This window comes from Polyergus mexicanus, unplaced genomic scaffold (genome assembly GCF_030449975.1).
Source record: "Polyergus mexicanus isolate NDT 795.1 unplaced genomic scaffold, iyPolMexi1.0 SCAF_22, whole genome shotgun sequence".
In the NCBI taxonomy this organism is placed as follows: domain Eukaryota; kingdom Metazoa; phylum Arthropoda; class Insecta; order Hymenoptera; family Formicidae; genus Polyergus; species Polyergus mexicanus.
Genome location: NW_027223342.1, coordinates 329,914 through 352,231, shown reverse-complemented (window position 1 = coordinate 352,231; position 22,318 = coordinate 329,914). Strand labels below are relative to the sequence as shown.

At 36.9% G+C, this 22,318-nt stretch overlaps 1 protein-coding gene across 5 annotated transcripts in view; it reads right to left on the bottom strand.

Moving 5' to 3' along the window:
* LOC138942271 (protein expanded) overlaps nt 1-22,318 on the bottom strand; it is a 59,923-nt gene that overhangs the window by 1,764 nt on the left and 35,841 nt on the right. For 3 of the 5 annotated variants that reach the window (XM_070312388.1, XM_070312387.1, XM_070312389.1), the window contains 6 exons: nt 20,060-20,143; nt 16,148-16,227; nt 10,861-11,101; nt 10,393-10,668; nt 7,616-7,781; nt 477-2,257 (listed from right to left, as the gene is read on the bottom strand). In XM_070312388.1, coding sequence (XP_070168489.1) covers nt 477-2,257; nt 7,616-7,781; nt 10,393-10,668; nt 10,861-11,101; nt 16,148-16,227; nt 20,060-20,143 — 2,628 coding nt within the window. The remainder of the gene's footprint in view (nt 1-476; nt 2,258-7,615; nt 7,782-10,392; nt 10,669-10,860; nt 11,102-16,147; nt 16,228-20,059; nt 20,144-22,318) is intronic. The other 2 variants (XM_070312390.1, XM_070312391.1) reach the window with 2 other exon arrangements.

Genomic DNA, 22,318 nt, shown 5'->3' with positions numbered 1-22,318 from the left:
AGCCTGATCTGACCTTCTCCGATTTTTTTCTATTCCCCAAGATCAAAAAAGACATGAAGGACCGTCATTGGGGGTCACGAGCAGAGATGGAATAGTTGACGCGTGTTCTAAACAGCCTCACAGAGAATGATTTTGAAGATTGTTTCCTGCATAGAAAAAACATTGAACCAAGTGCTTTAGGAAGGGATTATTTTAAAGGGGACCGTGTATTAAATAATGAATAAGTGTGTTCTGTAATTGTAATAAATATTTTTTACGAATTTAATTATCAGTCCTTATATATTATTTTAGTGAGAATGGAATAAATAATATGATACCATAAAATAAAATTTGTCTGTGTTTATAAATTGATTTTTGTAACATTATTCAATAACAAAAAAGTTAATTTCTCTAATTCTTACACAATATTATTATTATCAAATTGCGATATAGTAAATATGAGTTAATCATTTTTTATATGTTTGATATTTTTGTACCTGTATTTCATAAGGAGGTGGTGGCGGAGGCGGCGGTAACCTACGATGTTTGGATTGTGGTAAAGATTGCATTTTACCCGTGACCAAAGTATCCAAACATTTAAGAATGTTTTCGTCACTCCTGGTCCGCGACAATATGTGCAACGTATGAGGATCAACTGGTACAGAAGGTTCTTTTCTGAGACTGTGACTGGACGAACAGCTCGGGCCACTGTACAGTGAGCTCGTGCTAGCAGCATAATGACTGTTTAGATTATTATGTAATAGATAGTTACCGCCAAAATTGTTGATGTCACTAGTACTCAAATTTTGATTAGACGCATATTTAAACTGCGAGGAAAAGGAAGAACCGGGAAGATAGGGCGTACTACGATACATCACTGAGGATTTGCTAAAAGATGGATACGGCGGTGGCGGATAGGCGGCCATAGCTGCAAGAATAGAACCTTGCTTGGCGTCGATGTATTCCTGCTTCGACACTGCTGGATCTTTGAGCGGAAACATAACATAGTCAACATCAGAATAGAGCTGTTGTTTGTATTGTTCTATTTGCGATCGAGTGATCTGATTCGTATAAACAGTCGACAGACTGGATGGCGGTTGTGGCGGCAGCGGTGGCGGCGGTTGTGGCGACAGCGGTGGCGGCGATGGTGGTGGCGGTGGTTGTCGCGGATGTACCATCGGCGGTGGTGGAATTGCTGTTAAATATGGTAAAAGCACCGGACCGTTTCGAGAGGCATGCAAATCCAAATAATTGTTTGGGCCTACCACGAGAGCGGCAACCGGAGCGTGTACCGGAGTAGGTTTCATTTTATCACCTGGATAAGTAGGAGGTTGTATCCTAAGAGGTGGTTTCGGTGCGAGGTTTACTGTACTGTCGTTGGTGGTCCTCGTAATCTTCGGAACGAGACTGGACACCGTTGACATATCGAGATAAGGCGGTGGAGGCGGTGGCGGTTCTCGTGGTGTTACCGCGTCGTTTCGCGGCGGTGTGGGCGGCGGTATCTGAATTTTTTCTCGTTGTGAGGTATACGGAAGTGGTGGCGGATTAGTCCGTCTGGGCGGCAATGGAACAAAGTCATCTCGAATCGTGTTATATGGTGGTGGCGGTGGTGGTGGTTCCCGTTCTCGATTTATTTCCGGTTTGCTCGATTTTTTCTGAACATTAATCGTCGCGTAATCAATATTTTCTATTGGATACGGTGGCGGCAGTGGCAGTTGTCGATCGTTGTCTGGCCTAAGTGGTTGTGGCTGTGGAGGTGGTGAGGGAGGCGGTGGCATAGTCACATAATCGCAATCTGAATCCATAGAATTGCTGATAGTCTTACGTGGAGGGTACCGACCTACTATCAGATCTGATAATTCATCGGCTGATAGAAGTGGTCTTACGCTGGACGGATCACTTCCGTCGCCTCGAAAGCTGCCTGCGCTGAGTATACTATTGCTACGTGAACGCGAGTTCTCGAGTTGTTGATTTAGTAAGACTTCGTCATCACCTTTACATATGCTGTATATCGGTTCCTGATTTTCCGTGCCGACGTTCTCAGTATATACATCGCTACTCTCTGACTGCAACCCGCTGTGGATAGTATAAAAGCCAGATGTAACAGACTCCTCGTCGGTAGCGGATTGAACGCAGCTAAGAACACAAACATCGCTCGCTGCCGAAGACTCGTTGATCTCACTAGTAGATGAATAGAAATCATCGCCGATTCTTTCGTCCTGTATTTCATTGCTTCTCAACGTATATATGCCACTCGTCTCACTCGCAATATCAGTACCTAAAACATAATTCGGATTTATTATCGACACGCTAGAGATTGATTTATCACTAATATATTTCTATCAGACAGAATAAAATCATTAGAAATGATACATATTGCGCAAATATTATTTAACTATCATTAATAACATTTCTCAATTGATTTTTTGTGACAGCATTTTGCAAGAGTAAGAAAAATCTCCAACAATTGTCTATTATTAGATTTTCAGTAAATATTGTTTGTTGCAGTAAGATAATGGCATTAATAAATAATAAACGTAAGTTATCTACATCAGTGCTGGGATTTACTTGCACATTTAGGCCAGATTTCGTGACCTCTTCCCCCCTCCCGACTGCTCGCGCGTTAACAATGAGTCGCCGGACATGCGTAATTAAGGAGCGCAGCAGTCTCGAAAGTATTCGCATGTAATAAGACGCAAGTGTAATAAGCCAATACTTTTTTAATAACATCGCGAGAATTCTAAAATAAAAATATTTTCATCTGGGAAACCATTAATCGATAAAGCACTACTGATTTCCTACTGGGGAAACCACTTTAAAAATAACGCATCAAGGATAGTACTTCACGGATGATGTGGAATCTATTATCTTACAATTATAATTATATTGTTACGTCCTGTGTACTTCACAATTCTTTTTGTCTACGTAATTATACTATCGTATAATTTAAGAATTAAACCAAAAAGGTGAAATCTCTCTGACAAACAAGTTGCAATCGGTTTAAACTCCATCTTATGTTCAATTAACAAGTAATCAAAGACTAAGTTACAAGAATAGCAGCTTTTTAAGTACCGAATTTCCTGCACACTGTAAAAATAAAGTGATAAAATTACGTATTGTAGTCACGTATCTCATAAAACCCGAAAACTTAATTTTAAGATTATAATTTTAAAATTATAATTTTAAAATTATATGTAGATGCTCACCAAAGTCTATCGGTTACTTACCGGACGTAAAAAATCTAAACAAAAAGGAGATTCCTTCTAAAGGAAGGCATCACAGACGGAAAAAATAATCAAATAAAACACGATTATAGCTCTAGGCAGAAATAAATATTGATTTAGCGCTGCATATATTCGCTTGACAGATTATCTTTATGCGACAGTCAGGAGCAGGAGTCAGGAGTCAGATAAAATTTAAGAAGTAATAAACGTGTCAATCCTATTTCGTGCGAGTTTCCTTCGTTAGATTCCCCCGATCATCTAACAGAATATTTGTCGGTTATCTGCAAGCCTAAACAATTCTGCAAAACTACTTATTTCCGTCTATTTTTTGATATTACGAAGCCACAGTATTTTTCTCCATCCTATCTCACGCAATGACTCTATCTTTCCTTTCATTATCCAGTGTAGCAAGAAATATTTACTTCTTTTAATATCCCACATAAGCAATCTTCTTAATTTTAATGTTTTTGGTAGTTCGCGATCACAAATTGCTCTTCGTAATATCTGTAAATTTGCTATATGGTCAATCCATGATATTTTAAACATCCTTCTATGAACCCACATTTCAAATTCTTCCTGGTTACAAGTTCTGATAGAAGAATTGATCATACATAACACTTAAGCATTCGTTGCTATATTTTAAGATTCTTGTTATTGCATAGAACGGACCTAGGTCTATTGAATGTTGCTCTTGCTATTTCAATTCTACTTCTCATTTCAATATTCAGGTTAAATTCTTCAACTTAAAATAACTCAAATTATGCAACTTTCTAGACAAATGATTTTGTTTGCTTGTTGTGTATCTTCGTTATTTAGTGCTTACTCCTCTATGTTCATCGTAGCTAAATATCATAAACTTTGTTTAATGTATAATAATATTCAATTCAAACTCCTCTCCAATACTATTAATCCTCGTAAATAGTTCTTCGAGATCTGCTTTAAGGAATGATCACTGTATCATCCATGTATTGTACATCCCGCTAAATACACTACAGTGTCTTTGTAATTTGGAATTTAGAAAGTGAAACACACTGAAACTTTTCAAGAGTAGACTGTACGGAGCTCTAGTATATTTTCTAATGAGGTTATCCTCCTATCCAGATAGCACACAAAATTCCTATAGATGTCCATTGGACGTTCGAGTTCAAACATTGGAATGTCCATAAGACATCTGAATGAAGTCTGATAGACATCTATTGAATATCGGTTATTCACAACTTCGGACGTCCATAGAATATCCAAAAAGAAGAACTTAAAATGGACATCATTTTTAATGCGCTATTATAATAATTACTGCTGAAATAAATATTCAAAAATTTCTAAAGGAAAGATTTATGAGCAATAATCAATTTTAAATGCAGAATTTTAATTTAGTATTCATATTTGTTATAAAATATCAAAATGTTAAATTACAATTTAATTATAATTACAGTTTGGACTTATGCAATATTTATATAATATTATTGTATATTTTATTAAATATTAAATATAATACTGTGTTGAACGGAAAGTTCGTACTGTTTTTCGATCTTCATTTGTTAGCAAAAAACGGAACGAACTTTCCGTTCAATCTAATAATATTTAATATTTAATATTTAATATTTATTATTATTAAATAAAACTTAATAAATGGAAGAAATGGCAATTAGGAGCCGGCGAAGATATGGGGCGCAAATACTTATTTATTTACATCAATAATACAAAATCGCGAACGTTTCGGTCCTTTTTTTTCTTCAATGCATAAGAAATTAAAAATTAAAAATTATATAAGAATTCGATATTAAAAGCAGAAATCAATGACACTCGCAAACATATCGGAATGTATGAATGAATAGAATAAATAAAAATAATAAAACTGTCATATAGTCTAAGTAAAATTAACTGTCATCATGGTAAAATGTCGAAAATTAACAAAGAAATCTCTGTGTCGATACTCATAATCCAGTGGACGTGTCCCTCCATGGTTGGATGACCGTGGAGTAGGACGTAAGATAGAATGAAATCTATCGTTAAAGTCCAAAAATGGGGTAATAAAGCTCATGTCGATATCTAAAACGGTTAATATTCAAAACAACACGTTCCAATAGATAAGAACACCAACACAAACACACTTACAAATTGAACACTATCAAACCCGCACGTTCAAGTGAGCCGTGACATACGTTAGACATTAAACCAATTAAATAAATTACGAATTAATTAAGCAAAATTAAAAATTAAAAATTTAAGTCAAAAAACTAAATAAAATCTTTGACTAACTGCACGGAAAGGCGGTCAAAGTCAAACTAACAAACAATAAATAAACTCAAGACCTGTCAACATGTGTGACATGTTTCAACGATCCGGAATAGCTAGGTGAAAGTTAATAAATAAATACAAATATATGTGAAGCGGGTTGTGTATATGGTAAATATATATATTGTATATATGTATATATCTGTGAAGAGCAGAAATTAAATTTTGGAAAGTTTGTCTACGGCATTAACACACGTATGATGCAAGCATTCAGTATTTGTCTGTAGATTCAAGCTATTTTTTTGGCGTTTTATAAACAATATCTCTGATATCAGGCGTTTATTCAGGAAAGACTCCAAGATCTCAATGCTGTCCTATTGAAAATCGTGACTGCAATCTAATCGTTGCATCTAATCACTCGGTCAATAATGATCGAGTGATTAGATGCATTCCGTTGTATGTGATTACGGTGTTCATTGATTCTAGTCTGCAATCTTCGACAAGTCTGGCCTACATAAGAAGCATCGCAGTCGTTGCAATTCAACTTATACACAACGTTGGTGTGAGACATTTTTGAAAGGTTATCTTTATGAACCTTAATGAAACAATTCAACTTATTAAGGCTCCTGTATGCTAGTCTGACGTTGAGATCTATCGTAATACTAATAAAACGTTTTAAGACACAAGGAATATATGGAATCGTAAAAAATGTAGTCGTCTCTGCATTAGTTACATTATTGGAAATTGATTTATTAGATATAGAGTTGTGGATAAGGAATTTAAAACGATTATGTAAAGTGTTGAATATAAAATCCAGTGGGTAACAATTGTTGAGTAAGATTTCTACAATAATGTCGAGATTTTTTTGATGGAAACAAGAGTGTAAAAACAAAAAAGCCCTATTGATCAGACCGATAATCGTGCCTCTTTTTGGGCAAAAAAGGTGCTGGGACATGAAGTTGAGATATCTTCCAGAAAATGTTGGCTTGTAAAACCAATCAAACATTAAGTGATTATTTTTTAAAATTAAGGCATCCGGATAATCAAGTTTGCCTCCAACACCCATCTCCATCGTGAATTGAATGCTAGGGTGAAAAGAATTGAAAACATTCAGAGTATGATTTAAAAGAGAAGAGGGAACGGCCATGGCCACATCATCAACATACCGGATATAGAAAGAGGAGGCAAAAATTAATGTCTGCAACGCCCTCTCCTCTAAATCCTGTAAGATGACGTCATCAATGATGGGAGATAATAGTGATCCCACGGGGGTGCCAAATGTTTGTTGATATGCAACGTTATTAAATCGCCTTTTTACGCAAATGCATCGCACACAATTTAACACTTGCACTTGTTAGTGGTCTTCTTTTGAATTATGGTAATAATTTATGTAATCATAAATCAATGTCTACTTTTAAACGCTTGTTGAACCATTTCACCAGAAGGTTACTACATATCAAATTGAAAGACGTCTATTGTAAATTAAGATTCACTCATGTTCAAATTTTTAAACTTTGCCGTTCCATTTATAATTGCATTTCGTATACTATCTGTGATTCTTTCTTCTTTAGACAGACTGGACTGTTACAAACCTTTTTTGTGAAAGAAAGGTCCAGATTTGAAAAATTCGATCATTTAAAATTGCAGAGTATTAGCGGAAACGTAATCATGCCTATTCAATGCTATTGTTCCATCCCCTCACTTCAAAAGAATTTCACATATTCCTTTAATCCTATATTTTCTTTCAAACCAGATGAGAGCCTTTCGTTTGATGAGAAATTCAAGATAACCGCTGACCCTGCTCGATATGGTTGCTGTCAGCCCTTTTCACATCTCAGAGAAAATTGGTTTGTTAATTTATCAACCGTTTCCATTCCCAGGGATGTCTAAGTTCTTCTCCAACTTGGTAATAATTTCAATCTCTTATCTTTTAATTTAGATTAGATAATTTAGATAATTTAATTTAGATAATTAACAATGGAACTCATTAAAAACTTTAAGAATAACCTCAGATCGATTCTAACAAGAACACAGATGATTATCAGAAACCGCTCAACCTGTGTTATTAATAATCATTCTCTTTCCACTTCGTCTACAACACGTTTAATTCCTATATAAAGAAACTTTTTTTCAATACAAAAAGCTTTCTCAAAAATAAACATAGAGCAATAATTCACCTTCTTCTTCCCGTTTTTTAGCTTCATTTACTCTAGATGCTATAGCCATTGAAAACTGATGGGTGTCACGACAAAGTCCCAAAAGAAGTTTGCTCTTGTCATCGCACCCATTATAGAGAGTGAGCTTATCTGGCTGATCAACCGCCCGGATTTCAAACTTTTTGCGCTGCGTAAAAAACAAAAGAAATTTTTAAGAAATGCACGCAAATAATACAAAAGAAAATTAATAAATGCAAATAATAAATATATTTTCGGTAAAGTATTTTACTAATTTGTATTATTAAATACGGATGGTGCAAAAAAATTTATTTTGACATATAGGGTGATTCAAAACAATCTTCTGTCCTTACAATGTCATATACTTGACACTATTCTAAGACGATTTTTCCTTTGCCAAAACTTTTTCCGAAGCTTAGTTTTTAAATTATAAGCCAAAATAGTTAACGAATTACGGGCCGCATACGCGAGGCAGGCAGGGGCGGCGCAACTCATCGTCCGATGCTGATGATTACATGAAGCGTTCGCTGCGATCAACTGTTTGCTACATGCGATGGGGTGTATGTGTGAGAGAGAACGTATACGCGTATACACACACGTACACATTCTCTCTCTCTCCCTTTCTTTCTCTCTCTCCCTTTCTCTGTCTCTTTCTCTTTTACACCCATCGCATGTAGCAAACAGCTGATCGCATACACGCACTCTCTTTCTCTCTCTCTCCCTGTCTTTCTCTTTTACACCCATCGCGTGTAGCAAACAGTTGATCGCACACACGCACTCTCTCTCTCTCTCTCTCTCTCTCTCTCTCTCTCTCTTTCACTGATTCTTACCTTTTATGTAGTAATTCGTTACGACTCAATAAGTAATACTTCCGTATGACACAACGAGTAAATAGCAAACTTTTTTTCATTCACAAATTGTACCACTTCGAACTTATCGAATTAATCTACGCACTTCATCGATAAATTGAATTTATTAACGATTATATCGGTTAATCACAATCTACCAATTACTACCGATTAATTATTAAAATAACTCGAAGAAAGAAACGCGTTATTCGATGCGGAGACTACGCGACGACAACAAGCAACTCAGACAGCACAAAACATCCTCAGGATCATCCTGAATATGTCCAGGACGGTTCAGGACATTTGTAGGATGTTTTAAGATATTATTATAAATATATTTATAAAAATTTAATATGCATCCATAATTATTTTTAGTTGTGTCGGCTATTTAATATAATTTAGAAATCTTAAATATTATAATAAGTATTAATGTCCTATAAATGTCCACTGGATAACCCCTGGATGTCTGTAGGATATATCTGCCCTGTCTATTATATTGGATGTTTTTTGGATTTCCAGAGGATATATACATGTGCAATTGTTAACATTAATTTCGTTTAATATTAATAATTGAATTTGATGCGCACATTTTCATATATCCAAAATTATTATTTATTTAATATTTCATGAGAAATGTTACTGTTCGCAACTTTCCAAAAACTTTACAAACAATAGTATTCAACCGCTAGTTCGTTTGTTTACCGCTATGCGACACGCGAACTCGTATTTGAAATTTGGTCATGAGAATTATATAAAGCTTGCAAAGAGCAATTGACAGGAAATTACAAATGTAATTATTTTCTATCAGTTCAATTTCTGATTCCAAAGCTAAAATATTTATGTACAGCACGAAAGCCTCAAATATTAAAGAACGGTGAACTATTTTTAATATTAGATTTTTAATATTGGCAGTAAATAACAAAACATAATTTTAATTTATATTTAAATTTTAAAATTTGCTCCTTGAAACATACGAAAAATATCCCTAACATATCCTATAAAAATCCTTAGGATGTTCCACAGGATCTCCCTGGATTCTCCAGAGGTTAATATACGGCTATCATTTACTCTTCCTCAGGACATCCAGAGGAGATCTAAGGATTACAATGGAATATCCTGAGGATATCATACATGTATGTCCTGGATGTCCTTTGGACGTCCTAAGGACATCCTTGTGCTGTCTGGGAAGTTATGTCAGTACTAGCGTTGCCGGCTGCCGGCTGCCGAACAACTGAATGTATCACATTATGCGTGATCAACCTATCATATGTCCTGTGATCAGCTAAAGCCTCCGACATTGTAAATTCGATAGTTTTGAAAACATGAAACTATAAAATATGAAAATATACGTATAATAACATCATTTTTTTAATAAATTCAGTTTATCGATAAAATGCATGGATTAATTCGTAAAAGTTCGATAAATAGTACAATTTGTGAGTGAAAAAAAAATTTGCTAGTTACTCGTTGTATCATACGGAAATATTACTTATTGAGTCATATGAGGGCAATGAATCCCTACATACAAGGTAAGAGTCAGTGAGTGAGAGAGAGAGAATGTGTATGTACGTCTATACGCGTATACGTTCTCTCTCACACATACACCCCATCGCATGTAGCAAACAGTTGATCGCAGCGAGCGCCTCACGTAATCACCAGCATGGGACGGTGAGTTGCGTCGTTCCTGCCTGCCTCGCGTACACGGCTCGTAATTTGTTAACTATTTTGGCTTATAATTTAAAAACTAAGCCTCGGAAAAAATTTTGGCAAAGGAAAAATCATCTTAAAATTGAGTCAAGTATATGACATTGTAAAGACAGAAGATTGTTTTGAATCACCCTGTATATGATTTATATTATTTTTTCGCTTCATAATTTAATATTGCAATGAATAAGCAGCGACAATGATATATTTATAGAAATATTAACTTACATCAAAGGAAAGTTTGCCGATGTTGTTCCAAGTAAAGATGCGTGGTATTTCCTTTTCAGTATAGATACGTACTCCACGGGCACAAATCGCCAGAAGTATACGTCCAGGTCCAACCTCATTCTTACTTCGACGCAACCGATATAGATGAGCATTGAGCGGCGCTTCCAAAAGTACTGCTTCCCGAATGTATTGTAACTCTGCCTCTTCTCTGGAAAGTCCACTGTTCTCCTTATGTTGGGTTGCGAGCGCAGCGAGCACGTTCGATTCGAGACACATCTAAGAGTATTATAACCCATAAAAAATCATAATTATAAGATACAGAAATTTCTCAAATGAAATTTATAATTATTTTTATTTTATAAAAATCTAAGATTATGTAATCAAATATTGTTAGTTATTTTATTAAATATTTTTTTTGTTTCTTAATTATAATTTCTTTTTTTATAACAAATAAAATTTTCAGTTTACGTGAGGAGGAAGATAATCTGTGGATTTGCAGTAGCCGACGGATCCTGCATGTGGTCTATGCCGTTCCTCAGAATAATCGCCAAGATCAGCTTGGAGAGCAAGTCCTGCAAGTGCGACCAGTGGCGTAATGATAGTTGGATCGTGAAGGGGATGGTGAGAGTGGAGGCTCTCCACTCCACCACCATGTCTGACAACATTATCACGTAATTGCAGATAATAATGATGTCTCGTCGTCTCATCGCTGAAATAGTAATGCAAATCATTAAAAATTTAATGAATCAGTGCAGACTTCGTATCATCATACTCAATCAATGAATTAATGTTTATTGTTCGCTAGCTTATGTCCATGTAAAGATCAACAGAATTACGAATAAATCGCTTAGCAATTTAGTCGTTTTAATCGCTTAACAATTATTTAGCAAAAATAAACTTGTAACGGCGAGGCCGTTACTCAGTGCGGCCGGTAAAAATATATATATATATATATATATATATATATACGTACACATATACGCATGGCTTTGTTTTCACCTAGCTCTACCTGTCCCGCTACCGCCATCTTGCTTGCCACACGCATGCGTTCTCACCCTTGATATGCGCTATTTCTCTCGGCTACCGTTGTCTCTCTCGGCACGCTCTATCTCTCTCGCGGGTTCCCCACGCGGTACCGACTCCCACCGTCGGACCGACGGCGCCCAGTGGGGGACACCGGCCGGGTATATAAGCTCGGCTGGCCGAGACATCGGGACCAGATCCTGTCCCGACATCCAACTCCTGACACCGATCTAACCACTACCTACTACCTCTTGGGGTTAAGGCTGAACTCAACTCCGTCGGGTTGCATCGACGTTCTACCTGGAGTCGAGGTTGCCCTCGACCCCGCCGGGTTGTACCGGCTCCTATCTCTACCGCTCCTAGAGCCGAGGTTGCCCTCGTCTCCGGCGGATTGTGCACCGGCTCCTGCCTCTACCCGGGTCCAAGGCTGTACTTGGCTCTGTCGGGGTGCACCGACTTCCGTTGCCAAGGCAAGGTCCGACGTGACACTTGGCCCTGCCCGCAATACCTAACTACCTAGCCTGACTCTAGTCGATAAGTCGTCTGTAGATATCGCGCCATAGTCTTAAGCCCGTTAGCTATAAGTCCGTTAGTTCTAATCGCGATAGTAATAAGCCTGTTAATGATAAGTCCGCTAGAAATAAGCCTGCTAGTCCTAAGAGCCTGCTAGTTATAACCGCGCCGTAATCTTAAGCTCGCCTGTAAATAAAACCGTCGTAGAGATTAAGCCGCGTCCACTTTGCGCTACCGCTCATGCCGCCTTGCGCTTACCGCTTCGCGCCCGCCGCCTTGCGCTTACCGCTTCGCGCCCGCCGCTTTGCACGTCCGCTGCACATCGCCCCGCGCCTGACACCAGCTTTCTGCCTACCGTCCTGCTGACCGACATCGCCTGGCCTTGCACGCTGCTTTGTGTATATTTGCTTCTAACTAAAATAAACTATCTTTTCTACCTATACTGTGTTCTCGTAAGCTTAAGTCTCCCCTCCTCTCGAACCCGGACACCGACGAGCCGATTCGAGCGTCGAGCGAGGTGACCGCGTTACAAACTATATATATATATTTACTTTACATATATATATATATATGAGAAAGTAAAGTAAAACCGAGTAGGCGGGTCAACCCGGGTACTTCTGTTTCTTCGTGATAAATGCTACTATCTTTGGCTAATTCGTGTTATTAGTTGTTGATTGATGCCATCATTATTTTGAGATAAACCGTGCCCACGTGTACACCGTATCTCTTTTTTGAAAAAAGTTCAAAGTTTTTGAGCCAAAAAAGATTGATATCGGGACAACAATCGAATCGTTAATATACTTTTTCTATACAGAGCATCTGCTTCGGTTAATGCAACATTGCATTCTGTACATATTACAGAGTATATCGTCACTTTGTACGTCGGAATATACAGTTGTGTTCATTATTTTCTTCGTGTTGGAGCATAATCGGATACTTACACACCTTATGTAATTAAAAGAGGAAAAACTGGTATCCTGACTTTGTTCTACCACAAAAAGCAGTTAGAAATGAAAAATATCACTCATTATCAGAAAAAACCACTAAAAAAAGCTTTTTGAGATCTCTAAAGTTAAAAAATTAAATAAGAAAGTCCTGCAGCAATATAGAATAAATAAGAAAATATCTTCATTTGTGATTTATGTCAATAGAATACATCTTTGTATTGTATTTTGATTAAAATAAATCTAGATTTTGTAATTGCACGGTATTTTATATATTTTCAGATGGGTATCTGGTTTTACCCTACCAGTAGAGCAAACCCGGGTATTTTGATTTTTCCAAAAAATCTTGTTATCCATGGCAACTAAATTTTTTTTTAGCAACTAGCCTTATTTTCTCATACGCGTCAGAAAACATGTGATAGATTGTTTCACAAAAAATATTCCTTTCTATGAGATTTATCGTTCCTCAGAGTTTGTCGGACGATATTTGGACGAGATATATTCAACATCTTTTTGACTCCAATCGGAAGGAACCGCAGATGCGGTTGAGGGATCAAATGACGGGATCTAGCATACTCCCCTCGGAGGTGGATTCGGCCATACGGAAAGCCAAGAACCGAAGAACTCCTGGACCTGACGAAATACCAGTCGAGCTATTAAAATTGCTTGACGAGAGAGGCATCAGGATACTGACGGCACTGTTTAATCGAGTTTACCAGTCTAGCGAAATACCATCTGAATGGTTACAATCAACGTTTATACCAATACCGAAAAAATGCAAGCCGAGTGGATATTCTGACTTCCGTCTTATCAGCTTGATGAGCCACACCTTAAAAATCTTGTTACGGGTAATACAGGGACGAATCCACGCTAGATGTGAGGATATCATGGGTAAGACACAGTTTGGCTTTCGAGGCGGGTTGGGAACAAGGAAAGCACTGTTTTATATGAATGTGTTGCTGCAGAAATGCAGGGAATTTCAAAAGCCGGTCTTCGTATGCTTCATAGATTTTGAGAAGGCGTTCGATATGGTGCATCATACGCAGCTGATTGAGGCAATGCACCGGATAGGATTGGACGACCTTGATATACGGCTACTGAAGGGTCTTTACTGGAATCAAATGGCAATTGTCAGGGTCGACATAGATCATCAGACTAATCGCGTGCCCATCAAACGCGGCGTCCGTCAGGGATGTGTGCTGTCTCCGCTACTTTTTAATGTTTATTCTGAATTGGTTTTCAGTGAAGCCTTGGAAAACCGCAACGAGGGTATAAGGATCGGAGGCGAAATCGTTAATAACATACGGTACGCTGACGATACGGCCCTCTTGGCGGAAAGCATAGAGGATCTTCAGCGATTGATGGAGGCCGTCAGTGAGGCCAGTACCAGATTTGGGTTGAATATCAATACGGAGAAGACTAAGTTGATGGTCATGAGCAGAGAGGTGGTCAACCCCGTTGGACTCAGAATTCGGGAGAAAGATATCCAACGTGTTTCCCATTTCAAATATTTGGGAGCATGGCTGAATGAGACGGTCAATCCGGATGAGGAGATTCGAGCGAGAATCGAAATTGCGAGATCCGCTTTCACTCGATTGAGGCCTGTCCTGTGTTGCAGATCCTTGAATCTGTTGGTCCGTCTAAGAGCGCTCCGGTGCTATGTGTGGTCAAGTCTACTATATGGCTGCGAGACTTGGATGCTGAAGATGATGATGATGAATCGCCTGGAAGCGTTCGAGATGTGGTGTTACCGCAGGGTCCTTCGAGTGTCGTGGACGGACCGTATGTCCAACGAGAACGTGTTGCGCCGGTTACACACGGGTAGGGAACTGTTGGCAGCGGTGAAACGCCGTAAGCTGGAATACTTTGGTCATATGCTGCGCGGTCCCAAGTACGAACTCCTACAAATCATCATTGAGGGAAGAATTGAAGGAAAGAGAAGGATAGGACGAAAAAACCTTTCGTGGTTACGTAATATAAGAGCTTGGTCCGGATTGAATGTGGAGGAGCTTTTCCGGATTGCCTCTGATAGAGAACGGTATAAGGAGTTGGTTGATGGTCTCCTACGCTCGGAATAACGAACAGGGAACAAGAAGAAGAAGAAGAGTTTGTCGCAGAGTTTCTGAATCACCCTATACAGAAAATTACCACAAATTTGCTATCATGCCATACATGGCAAGGTTGGCCCTATTCTTGCCACAAATTTGCTGTCATCCCGTGCACGGCAAGGTTTGCTCTATTCTTGCCACAAATTTACTGTCATGCCGTGCACGGCAAAGTTTGCTCTATTCTTGCCACAAATTTGGTATCATCCTGTGCACAGCAAGGTTTGTTCTGTTCTTGCCACAAATTTGCTGTCATGCCATGCACAGGAAGGTTTGTTCTATTATTTGCGTAAAATGTGCGTCACACTATTGCGACAAGCCTTGCCAGCAAAAGCTAAGCTTTTTGCGGACACATCTTGTCACAATTTTGCTGTAAAGGCATCCTCGAGTTTGCTGCGAACTTTGCACAAACTTTGCATCATTTTGCTTGCTGGATAGTATTTACTTATTATTTTTAAAGTGGATTTTACTGCAACAGAATGTTACTCGCTTTATCAGTATACATACATAATATGTATACTTTGATTTTCTTTCCATACATAACTATATTATATTATTTTATAAAAAAAAAAAACTTTTTCGGTATATATTAATTTACAAAAAGCAATGAGATCACCTAAAAAAAACCTCACAAAGGTAAAAAAAAATACGCCAAGTATATAAAAAAATCCCAACTTGTACGCAAAAAAGTTTAATATCTATCCTCAAAAAACATTTACAAAAATTTTTCCTTAAAAAATAATTTTCGTACAAAATAAAAAACTAAAAAATGATTTTCCTTTAAAAATAAGAATGTTTATAAAATCAAACATCAAAACTAAATATGAAATCAAGTTAAGTAGCCAAATACATAGAAAGTTCAGTTTGTGAGAGTTTATAATTTGAAATAGTATTTGTTTGATAAAATCAGTCTTGCATTTATAGAAATATTATGGATTCTCTTGAGAAAATTAAAATGCATTTTATTTTTATAAAATTAGGCTATTATGTCCCCCCAAATAAATATTATGTATAATATATAAAATAGCAATTTGTTATAGCCCATACGACATAGCGTCGTCGGATGTTGTTAACCCATACTCCATTAACCTTGATCCCCATTTCCTTCTCTTCCAGGACCTCTTGAAAAATTGCTTCCAAGTACATGTTGAAAAAATGTTTATATCTTACCTTAAGAGTAACGGCGTGTCAATATAAAAACGAACTCGAAAATATAACACAAAAGCTGGTCTTCCGCTGCTGTCTAAACCCTGAAAATAATACGTATATATTAAGCGTAAGAATAACAATTAATAGTAAATCAAGCAATGATAAAAGTTGCATGCTATTCTGATAATGGCTATCATGCCATTAGAAATATATTTCAATTATAAATACGATATAAATTATTATATGCTTGTAATATATGTATATACATTTGGCAGGGTTGGATAGTAACTTGTTAAATAGTTAAATGTTAAATTAAAAACAATTTAAAGGAATAAGGCTTTCGAGTGATATCACAAATTTCAAATAATCGCGGGCTAGTAACAGGCAGAACATAGATGGTAGTGGTAAATAAGTTTTCTATAAAATTGATTATGTGCACAGGGCACGATACTTTTCTCGCCTTCGTCTCTCTAGAGGAGTAAAGAGGGGTTAATATAAATCTCGAATTGAGATTAATTTTAGAAAAATCTTGGTATAGCACCAAGTAAATTTCGTGCCCTAGCACATAATCAGTTTCATAGAAAACTTATTTTTCTATGAAACTGACGCATTACCATCCGCGTTCTGGTTCTTACTAGCCCGCGATTATTTAAAATTTCTAAATTAAAAAGTTGAAAAGTTAATAAAGTTAATTAAATTAACTTTTAACTCTTAATTTACTTAGTTAATTTTTAATTTAAACTAACTATTTTTAAATGCATTAATATTAACTTATTAACTTTTTTTATAAAGTTAAAATAGTTCATCAATATTAAAATTGTGAGAAAATGGTTGAGAGGTGATTACGATAATTACGGATGAAAGGTTAGGTGAGAAAGGGTTAGGCGGCCATTATAGTAAAAATACCGCTGCAAAAGTTTTAATAGTTTCTCGATATGGCGGAGGAATCGTTCGCGAAGCACGTTACCAGATTCGATAATAAAAACTTTCTTGGTTGGAAGTTTCAAGTGAACGCGATTCTAGTGGCATACGATATAATTGATGTGATGAATGGCACGAAGGTCATGCAGGCTGATGCAACATCCGCCAATGCAAAAACATGGATTAGAGACAATGCCAAGGCTATGTTTCTCATATCGACCACGCTATAATACGAACAGCTCGAACCGCTGTTAATATGTACAACTGCCAAAAAAATGAGGGATAGATTAAGTGTAATTCACGAACAACGATCTGCGTCGAGCAGATTACTGCTGATGCAGAAGTTCCATGAATATAGGATGTATCAGAGTGACTCTGTGATTTAACACGTGGCCAAAGTGCAAAATTTGGCTCGCCAATTGTTGGATGTTGGAGAGAACGTCTCTGAAATCATGATCATGGCGAAGGTTCTTATAAGCCTGACTTTAAAGTACGATAATATTCAAACAGCCTAGAATAACGTAGCCCCGGAAAGACAAACACTGGAGAATCTACAGGAGAAGCTATTAAAAGAAGAATGTCGGCTCACGGCCGAAGACGAATCGACGAGTGCTCTAGCTATTACAAAAACGGTGCAGGCAAAGATTCAAAGACAATAGAGAAGTTGAGTGAGAAAAAGAAAGGTGCGAAAAAGAAAGTTTAGTGTTACGCCTGTGGAAGGAAAGGACATTACACACGAGAATGCCAGAAACGCGATCAAAGCAGCGGGGACTCGTATCAGTGATTATCGTCGTGGTAGTCGTCAAGACAATGAACAGCGCGTGGAGCTATTTACCGAACAAGTGAGAGGATTGCTGAATGTCAATACACAAAATGTCTGGTTTACCGACGAGCGGAGCCTCTCGTCACATCACGTATCGACGTGAATGGTTTGCGAAATTTTTACCGACGGGCGACACTATATCGCTAGGCGATGATGAAGTGTGCTACGTTGCAAGCGTAGGAACGATACTTATTAAAACTACTTATATAAACTACTTATATAAACTTGCGGACGGCAAGTGGACGAGATGGCGCATTGTGAATGTATGTTTCAAAAATACGAAAAAAAATTTTCTTGATTGGCACGTATACGATAAAAGGATATGAAGTTCGGTTTAAAGAGGGTCAAATGAATATTTTGCGTGATAATGTGCTTGTTGCCACTGATGTGAAACAAGAAAACAAGATTTACAGAATGTTCTTCAAAACACTGCAATTGGACGATCAAAATGAAATAAACATGTCAATGATAAGTGTAGCATGAGAGACTTGGACACGTGGGAATATGTCCACTACGTGAATTGGTGGAAAAAGGATTTGTGGAAGGTATTACAATAAAAGACATTTCAGAATTCTATTGCAAGTATGAACTTGGCAAAGCGCACAAGCTGCCATTCAAAAAAGCAAGTGACAGAACGTTGACAAAGCCTGGTGAACTGATACATAGTAACGTTTGTAGGCTTATGTTGGAGGAATCCCTGGGAGGTGCAAGGTTCTTCGTAATCTTCAAAGTTGATGTTACAAACTATCGACACGCATATTTTATCAGACACACGTTGGACGTATTTGAAAAATTCAAGGACTACAAATAGAAAGTCTTGAACAAATTTGAACAATCATTGAAGACAATGCGAGCGGACAACGGGCGCGAGTACTGCAATGAGGAAATGCAAAAGTATATGTCTGCAAGAGGGATTGTAATGAAGAATACTGCTCCATACACACCTGAACAAAACATCAGATCAGAGAGAGATAATCATACCATAATGGAGTTTGCTCGTAGAGTGCTATTAACAAAGGGACTTCCTAAGTTCCTATGGGCAGAAGCAATCAGCATAACTATATATACATATATACTTAATCGAACAACAATATCGGGGATGGCTACCAAAGTCACACCATATGAAGGACAGGAAAAAAGCCGAATCTGGGACACATAAGGATCTTTGGGACTGAGGCATTTGCTCTAGTACCCAAACAATTCACCAGTAAGTTCGACGCTTGAGTCAAACAAGTTCTTCTGGTTGGTTATTAAGGTGAGTCTAAAAATTGCAGACTTTATGATCCCAAGACAAGAAAGGTTTCAATATCACGCAACGTAACATTCAACGAAAGATTCAGCGGAGTAACTATGATGACAAGAAGATAATTAGGAGAAGCAAAAAGAGACAGAGGTGATGATTCCATTGATTCGAGAAGAAGAGGAAACTGATGAGGAACAAATCACGCAGGATGAAGAAGAAGAGAAGCAAGCAGAGAGGAGAAAACTCGTCAATCGTCTGCAATCAGGCAATTAAGACCTGAGAAATCGATCTACAATAAAAACTCCAGCAAGATACGAAGTGAATCTAACTGAATTTAATACACCGAACGCTTACGCAGAAGCAGCAAGCGATGTTAACAAAGAGAAGTGGATAAAAGCCATTCAGGAGGAACTAAGAGCCCACGAAGAAAATTAGATTTGGGGGATTGCTCAACGAGAAAGCTTGAAGAAGACAATGGATTCCAAATGGATTTTCAAGATCATACGGGATGCTGAAAAGGGAAAGTGCCGATTCAAGGCCAGACTGTGTGCACGAGGATTCATGCAAAAAGCAAGAATCGACTATATCGATACATTTGCTCCAGTAGTCAGGTATGACACGCTGCGTATATTGCTGGCGGTAGTGATACAAGAAGATTTGGAGCTACAGTTCGATGTTGGAACTGCTTTTCTGTACGGAGATCTTGAAGAAGAAATTTTTATGGAGGTTCCGGGGAACTTTGATACTTGGAAAAGTGATGAAAATAGCAGTGACGTTGTATGTAAATTACAAAAATCACTTTACGACTTGAAACAGGCTCCAAGATGTTGGAACTTGAAATTTTGTGAGTTCTTGAGGCAATTTAAATTTGTCATAATGGAAGCTGCTAAATGTATTTTTCGACTTATGTGAACTTGGCATCAGAGCTGCCAGATTCCAGACGTACCAGCATGCTTTCAGCATGTAAAGAAGATAGGCTGGCAACGCTAAAGCATGAGTCCTCGTCCATGCGTGCGCGATGCTCGGTCACCTTCGGAATATAGAAGAAAACAGACATAACATCCTTTGTTTCTTTCTCTCTTGAGTTGTAGATATAATATGGCTATATGATCCTCGAAATCTTGAGCTGGTGAGTTGGCTATGCGACGTGCGCTTATTATTAATTTTTTTTCATTAATTATTTTTTTCTAAACTTTTACATATTATGTAAAATTAATCGTAATATATAAAAATAAATATTACACAAAAAAATAAATATAAAATTAAAATATAAATTAAATAATTAATTTATGATTAAAATATTAATAAATATATAATATTAATTAAATTAAGTAATATAATAATAATGATTAATAATAATAACAATAATAATAAAATTAATAATAAATATATTTTATTATAAATATATTTTAGTTTAATATACTAATAAGTTTTGTATACTAATAAATATATTTTACAATTAGATATAGACGTTTATGATATATATTTTAGATATATAAATCTATTCTTGGCCATACATATGGTATATACGTCCTTTTATTTAAAAAGATTTCTTATCTGAAGAAATAACAGTAATAAAATAATATTCAAATTTATGGATGTTATTGAGGATTATATTCTTGTTATTCTTATTGTATTTATATTGTATTATAATGTACGACGTACATATTGTTACTTAACGGAAACCGCGAGAAAGTGGTAGTTTCTTCTGTCAGGAAGATGAAAAAGAAATGTGAAAAATTGTTATCAATTCAAAGGTTCATAATAAACATTGTAATGATACAAAAATCATGAATAATGATAAAAATTATTTTTCTCAAAATACTTTACAAATATATTAAAATATTATAATTTTGTGTATGTTACATTAAATATACATATATCTAAAGACACATATGAGGTGCGTCCTAAAAGTAATGAGAATGATTCCCCAAAAAGTTCTTTTATTCAAAAAAACATACAATTAGGCTCGATCACCTTCAAAGTAAGCCCCCTGGAACTGAATATAACAATTGCAGTGAAGCTGCCATTCTTCGTAGCAGTGCAGGAAGTCTTCATATGAGAGATTGTTCAGAACCCTCGTCGCGGCTGACTGGATGTTTTCAACAGTACCAAAATGGTGTCCTTTCAGATGAGTTTTGATTTTGGCGAACAAAAAAAAGGCCCCCGCACGGTATCAAGTCAGAGCAGTAGGATGGGTGAAGAACAATAGGAATGTTTTTCTATGCCAAAAACTACCTCATAGCCAATGATGTGTGACTCGGCGTATTGTCATGGTGGAAGATCCACGTTTTGGGAATGTCAGAGCGCACTCGCAAAATCCTTCTCCTCAAACGCCCCAGAACCTGTAGATAATTGTGTAACTGCTGTTGATAACTGCTCGACGCTCTTCTGTATTTTTGTTCGTAATGAGAGTGAAAAACAAGAGTGCACTTTTGTAATGTACCGACGCTTCGAAAGGCTCGGGCTCAACTGAGGATAGTCCGGCCGTATACTTGAGATACCCCCGCAATAACTTCCATCTCCATTTTCCTCACGCAGTCCTCGTAGGAAGTGTAAAAAAATCATTCTCATTACTTTTGGGACGCATCTTATATATATATAAATATAGCAATTATTTCAAATTTTCTAATCAATAAAAAGTTAACTGTTTACATTTCCCAAAATATGTAGCATATAAATATATGACATATATGTATATATGATAAAACTTAATATCAAGGGCGACCTCCCCGATTTCAATGACCTTGATATATGTTGTGAAGGACATAATTCTGAGTAATTTTTTCTTCTAATTTAATCGTCGTTCGTTGTTTACTACAAAGTTACGAACAATTAAAGATAGTGACTGACTGATGCTTGGGACATAAAACTGCACACATTTTCGCATGAATTATCAACTTTTACATCAAAAAACGAAAAGAAAATGATAGAGGATTATAATGAACTAAGTAGGTTTATATATCTCAGTCAGTATTATTCAGATACTCGATACATAGTTGTCACAATATTGAAAAAAGCATCTATTTGTTCACAATAATTGTAACGTCGACAAAATAAAAATTCTGCTAAATACCTTACATAATGTTCTTTTCGAGTTCCATACCGTGAAATATTTGCACGTGTTTCATATTAGTAACGTTCACATGCGCGCACGCACACACACATGCACACATACACGGGGGGGGGGGAAGGGGGGTGCAAG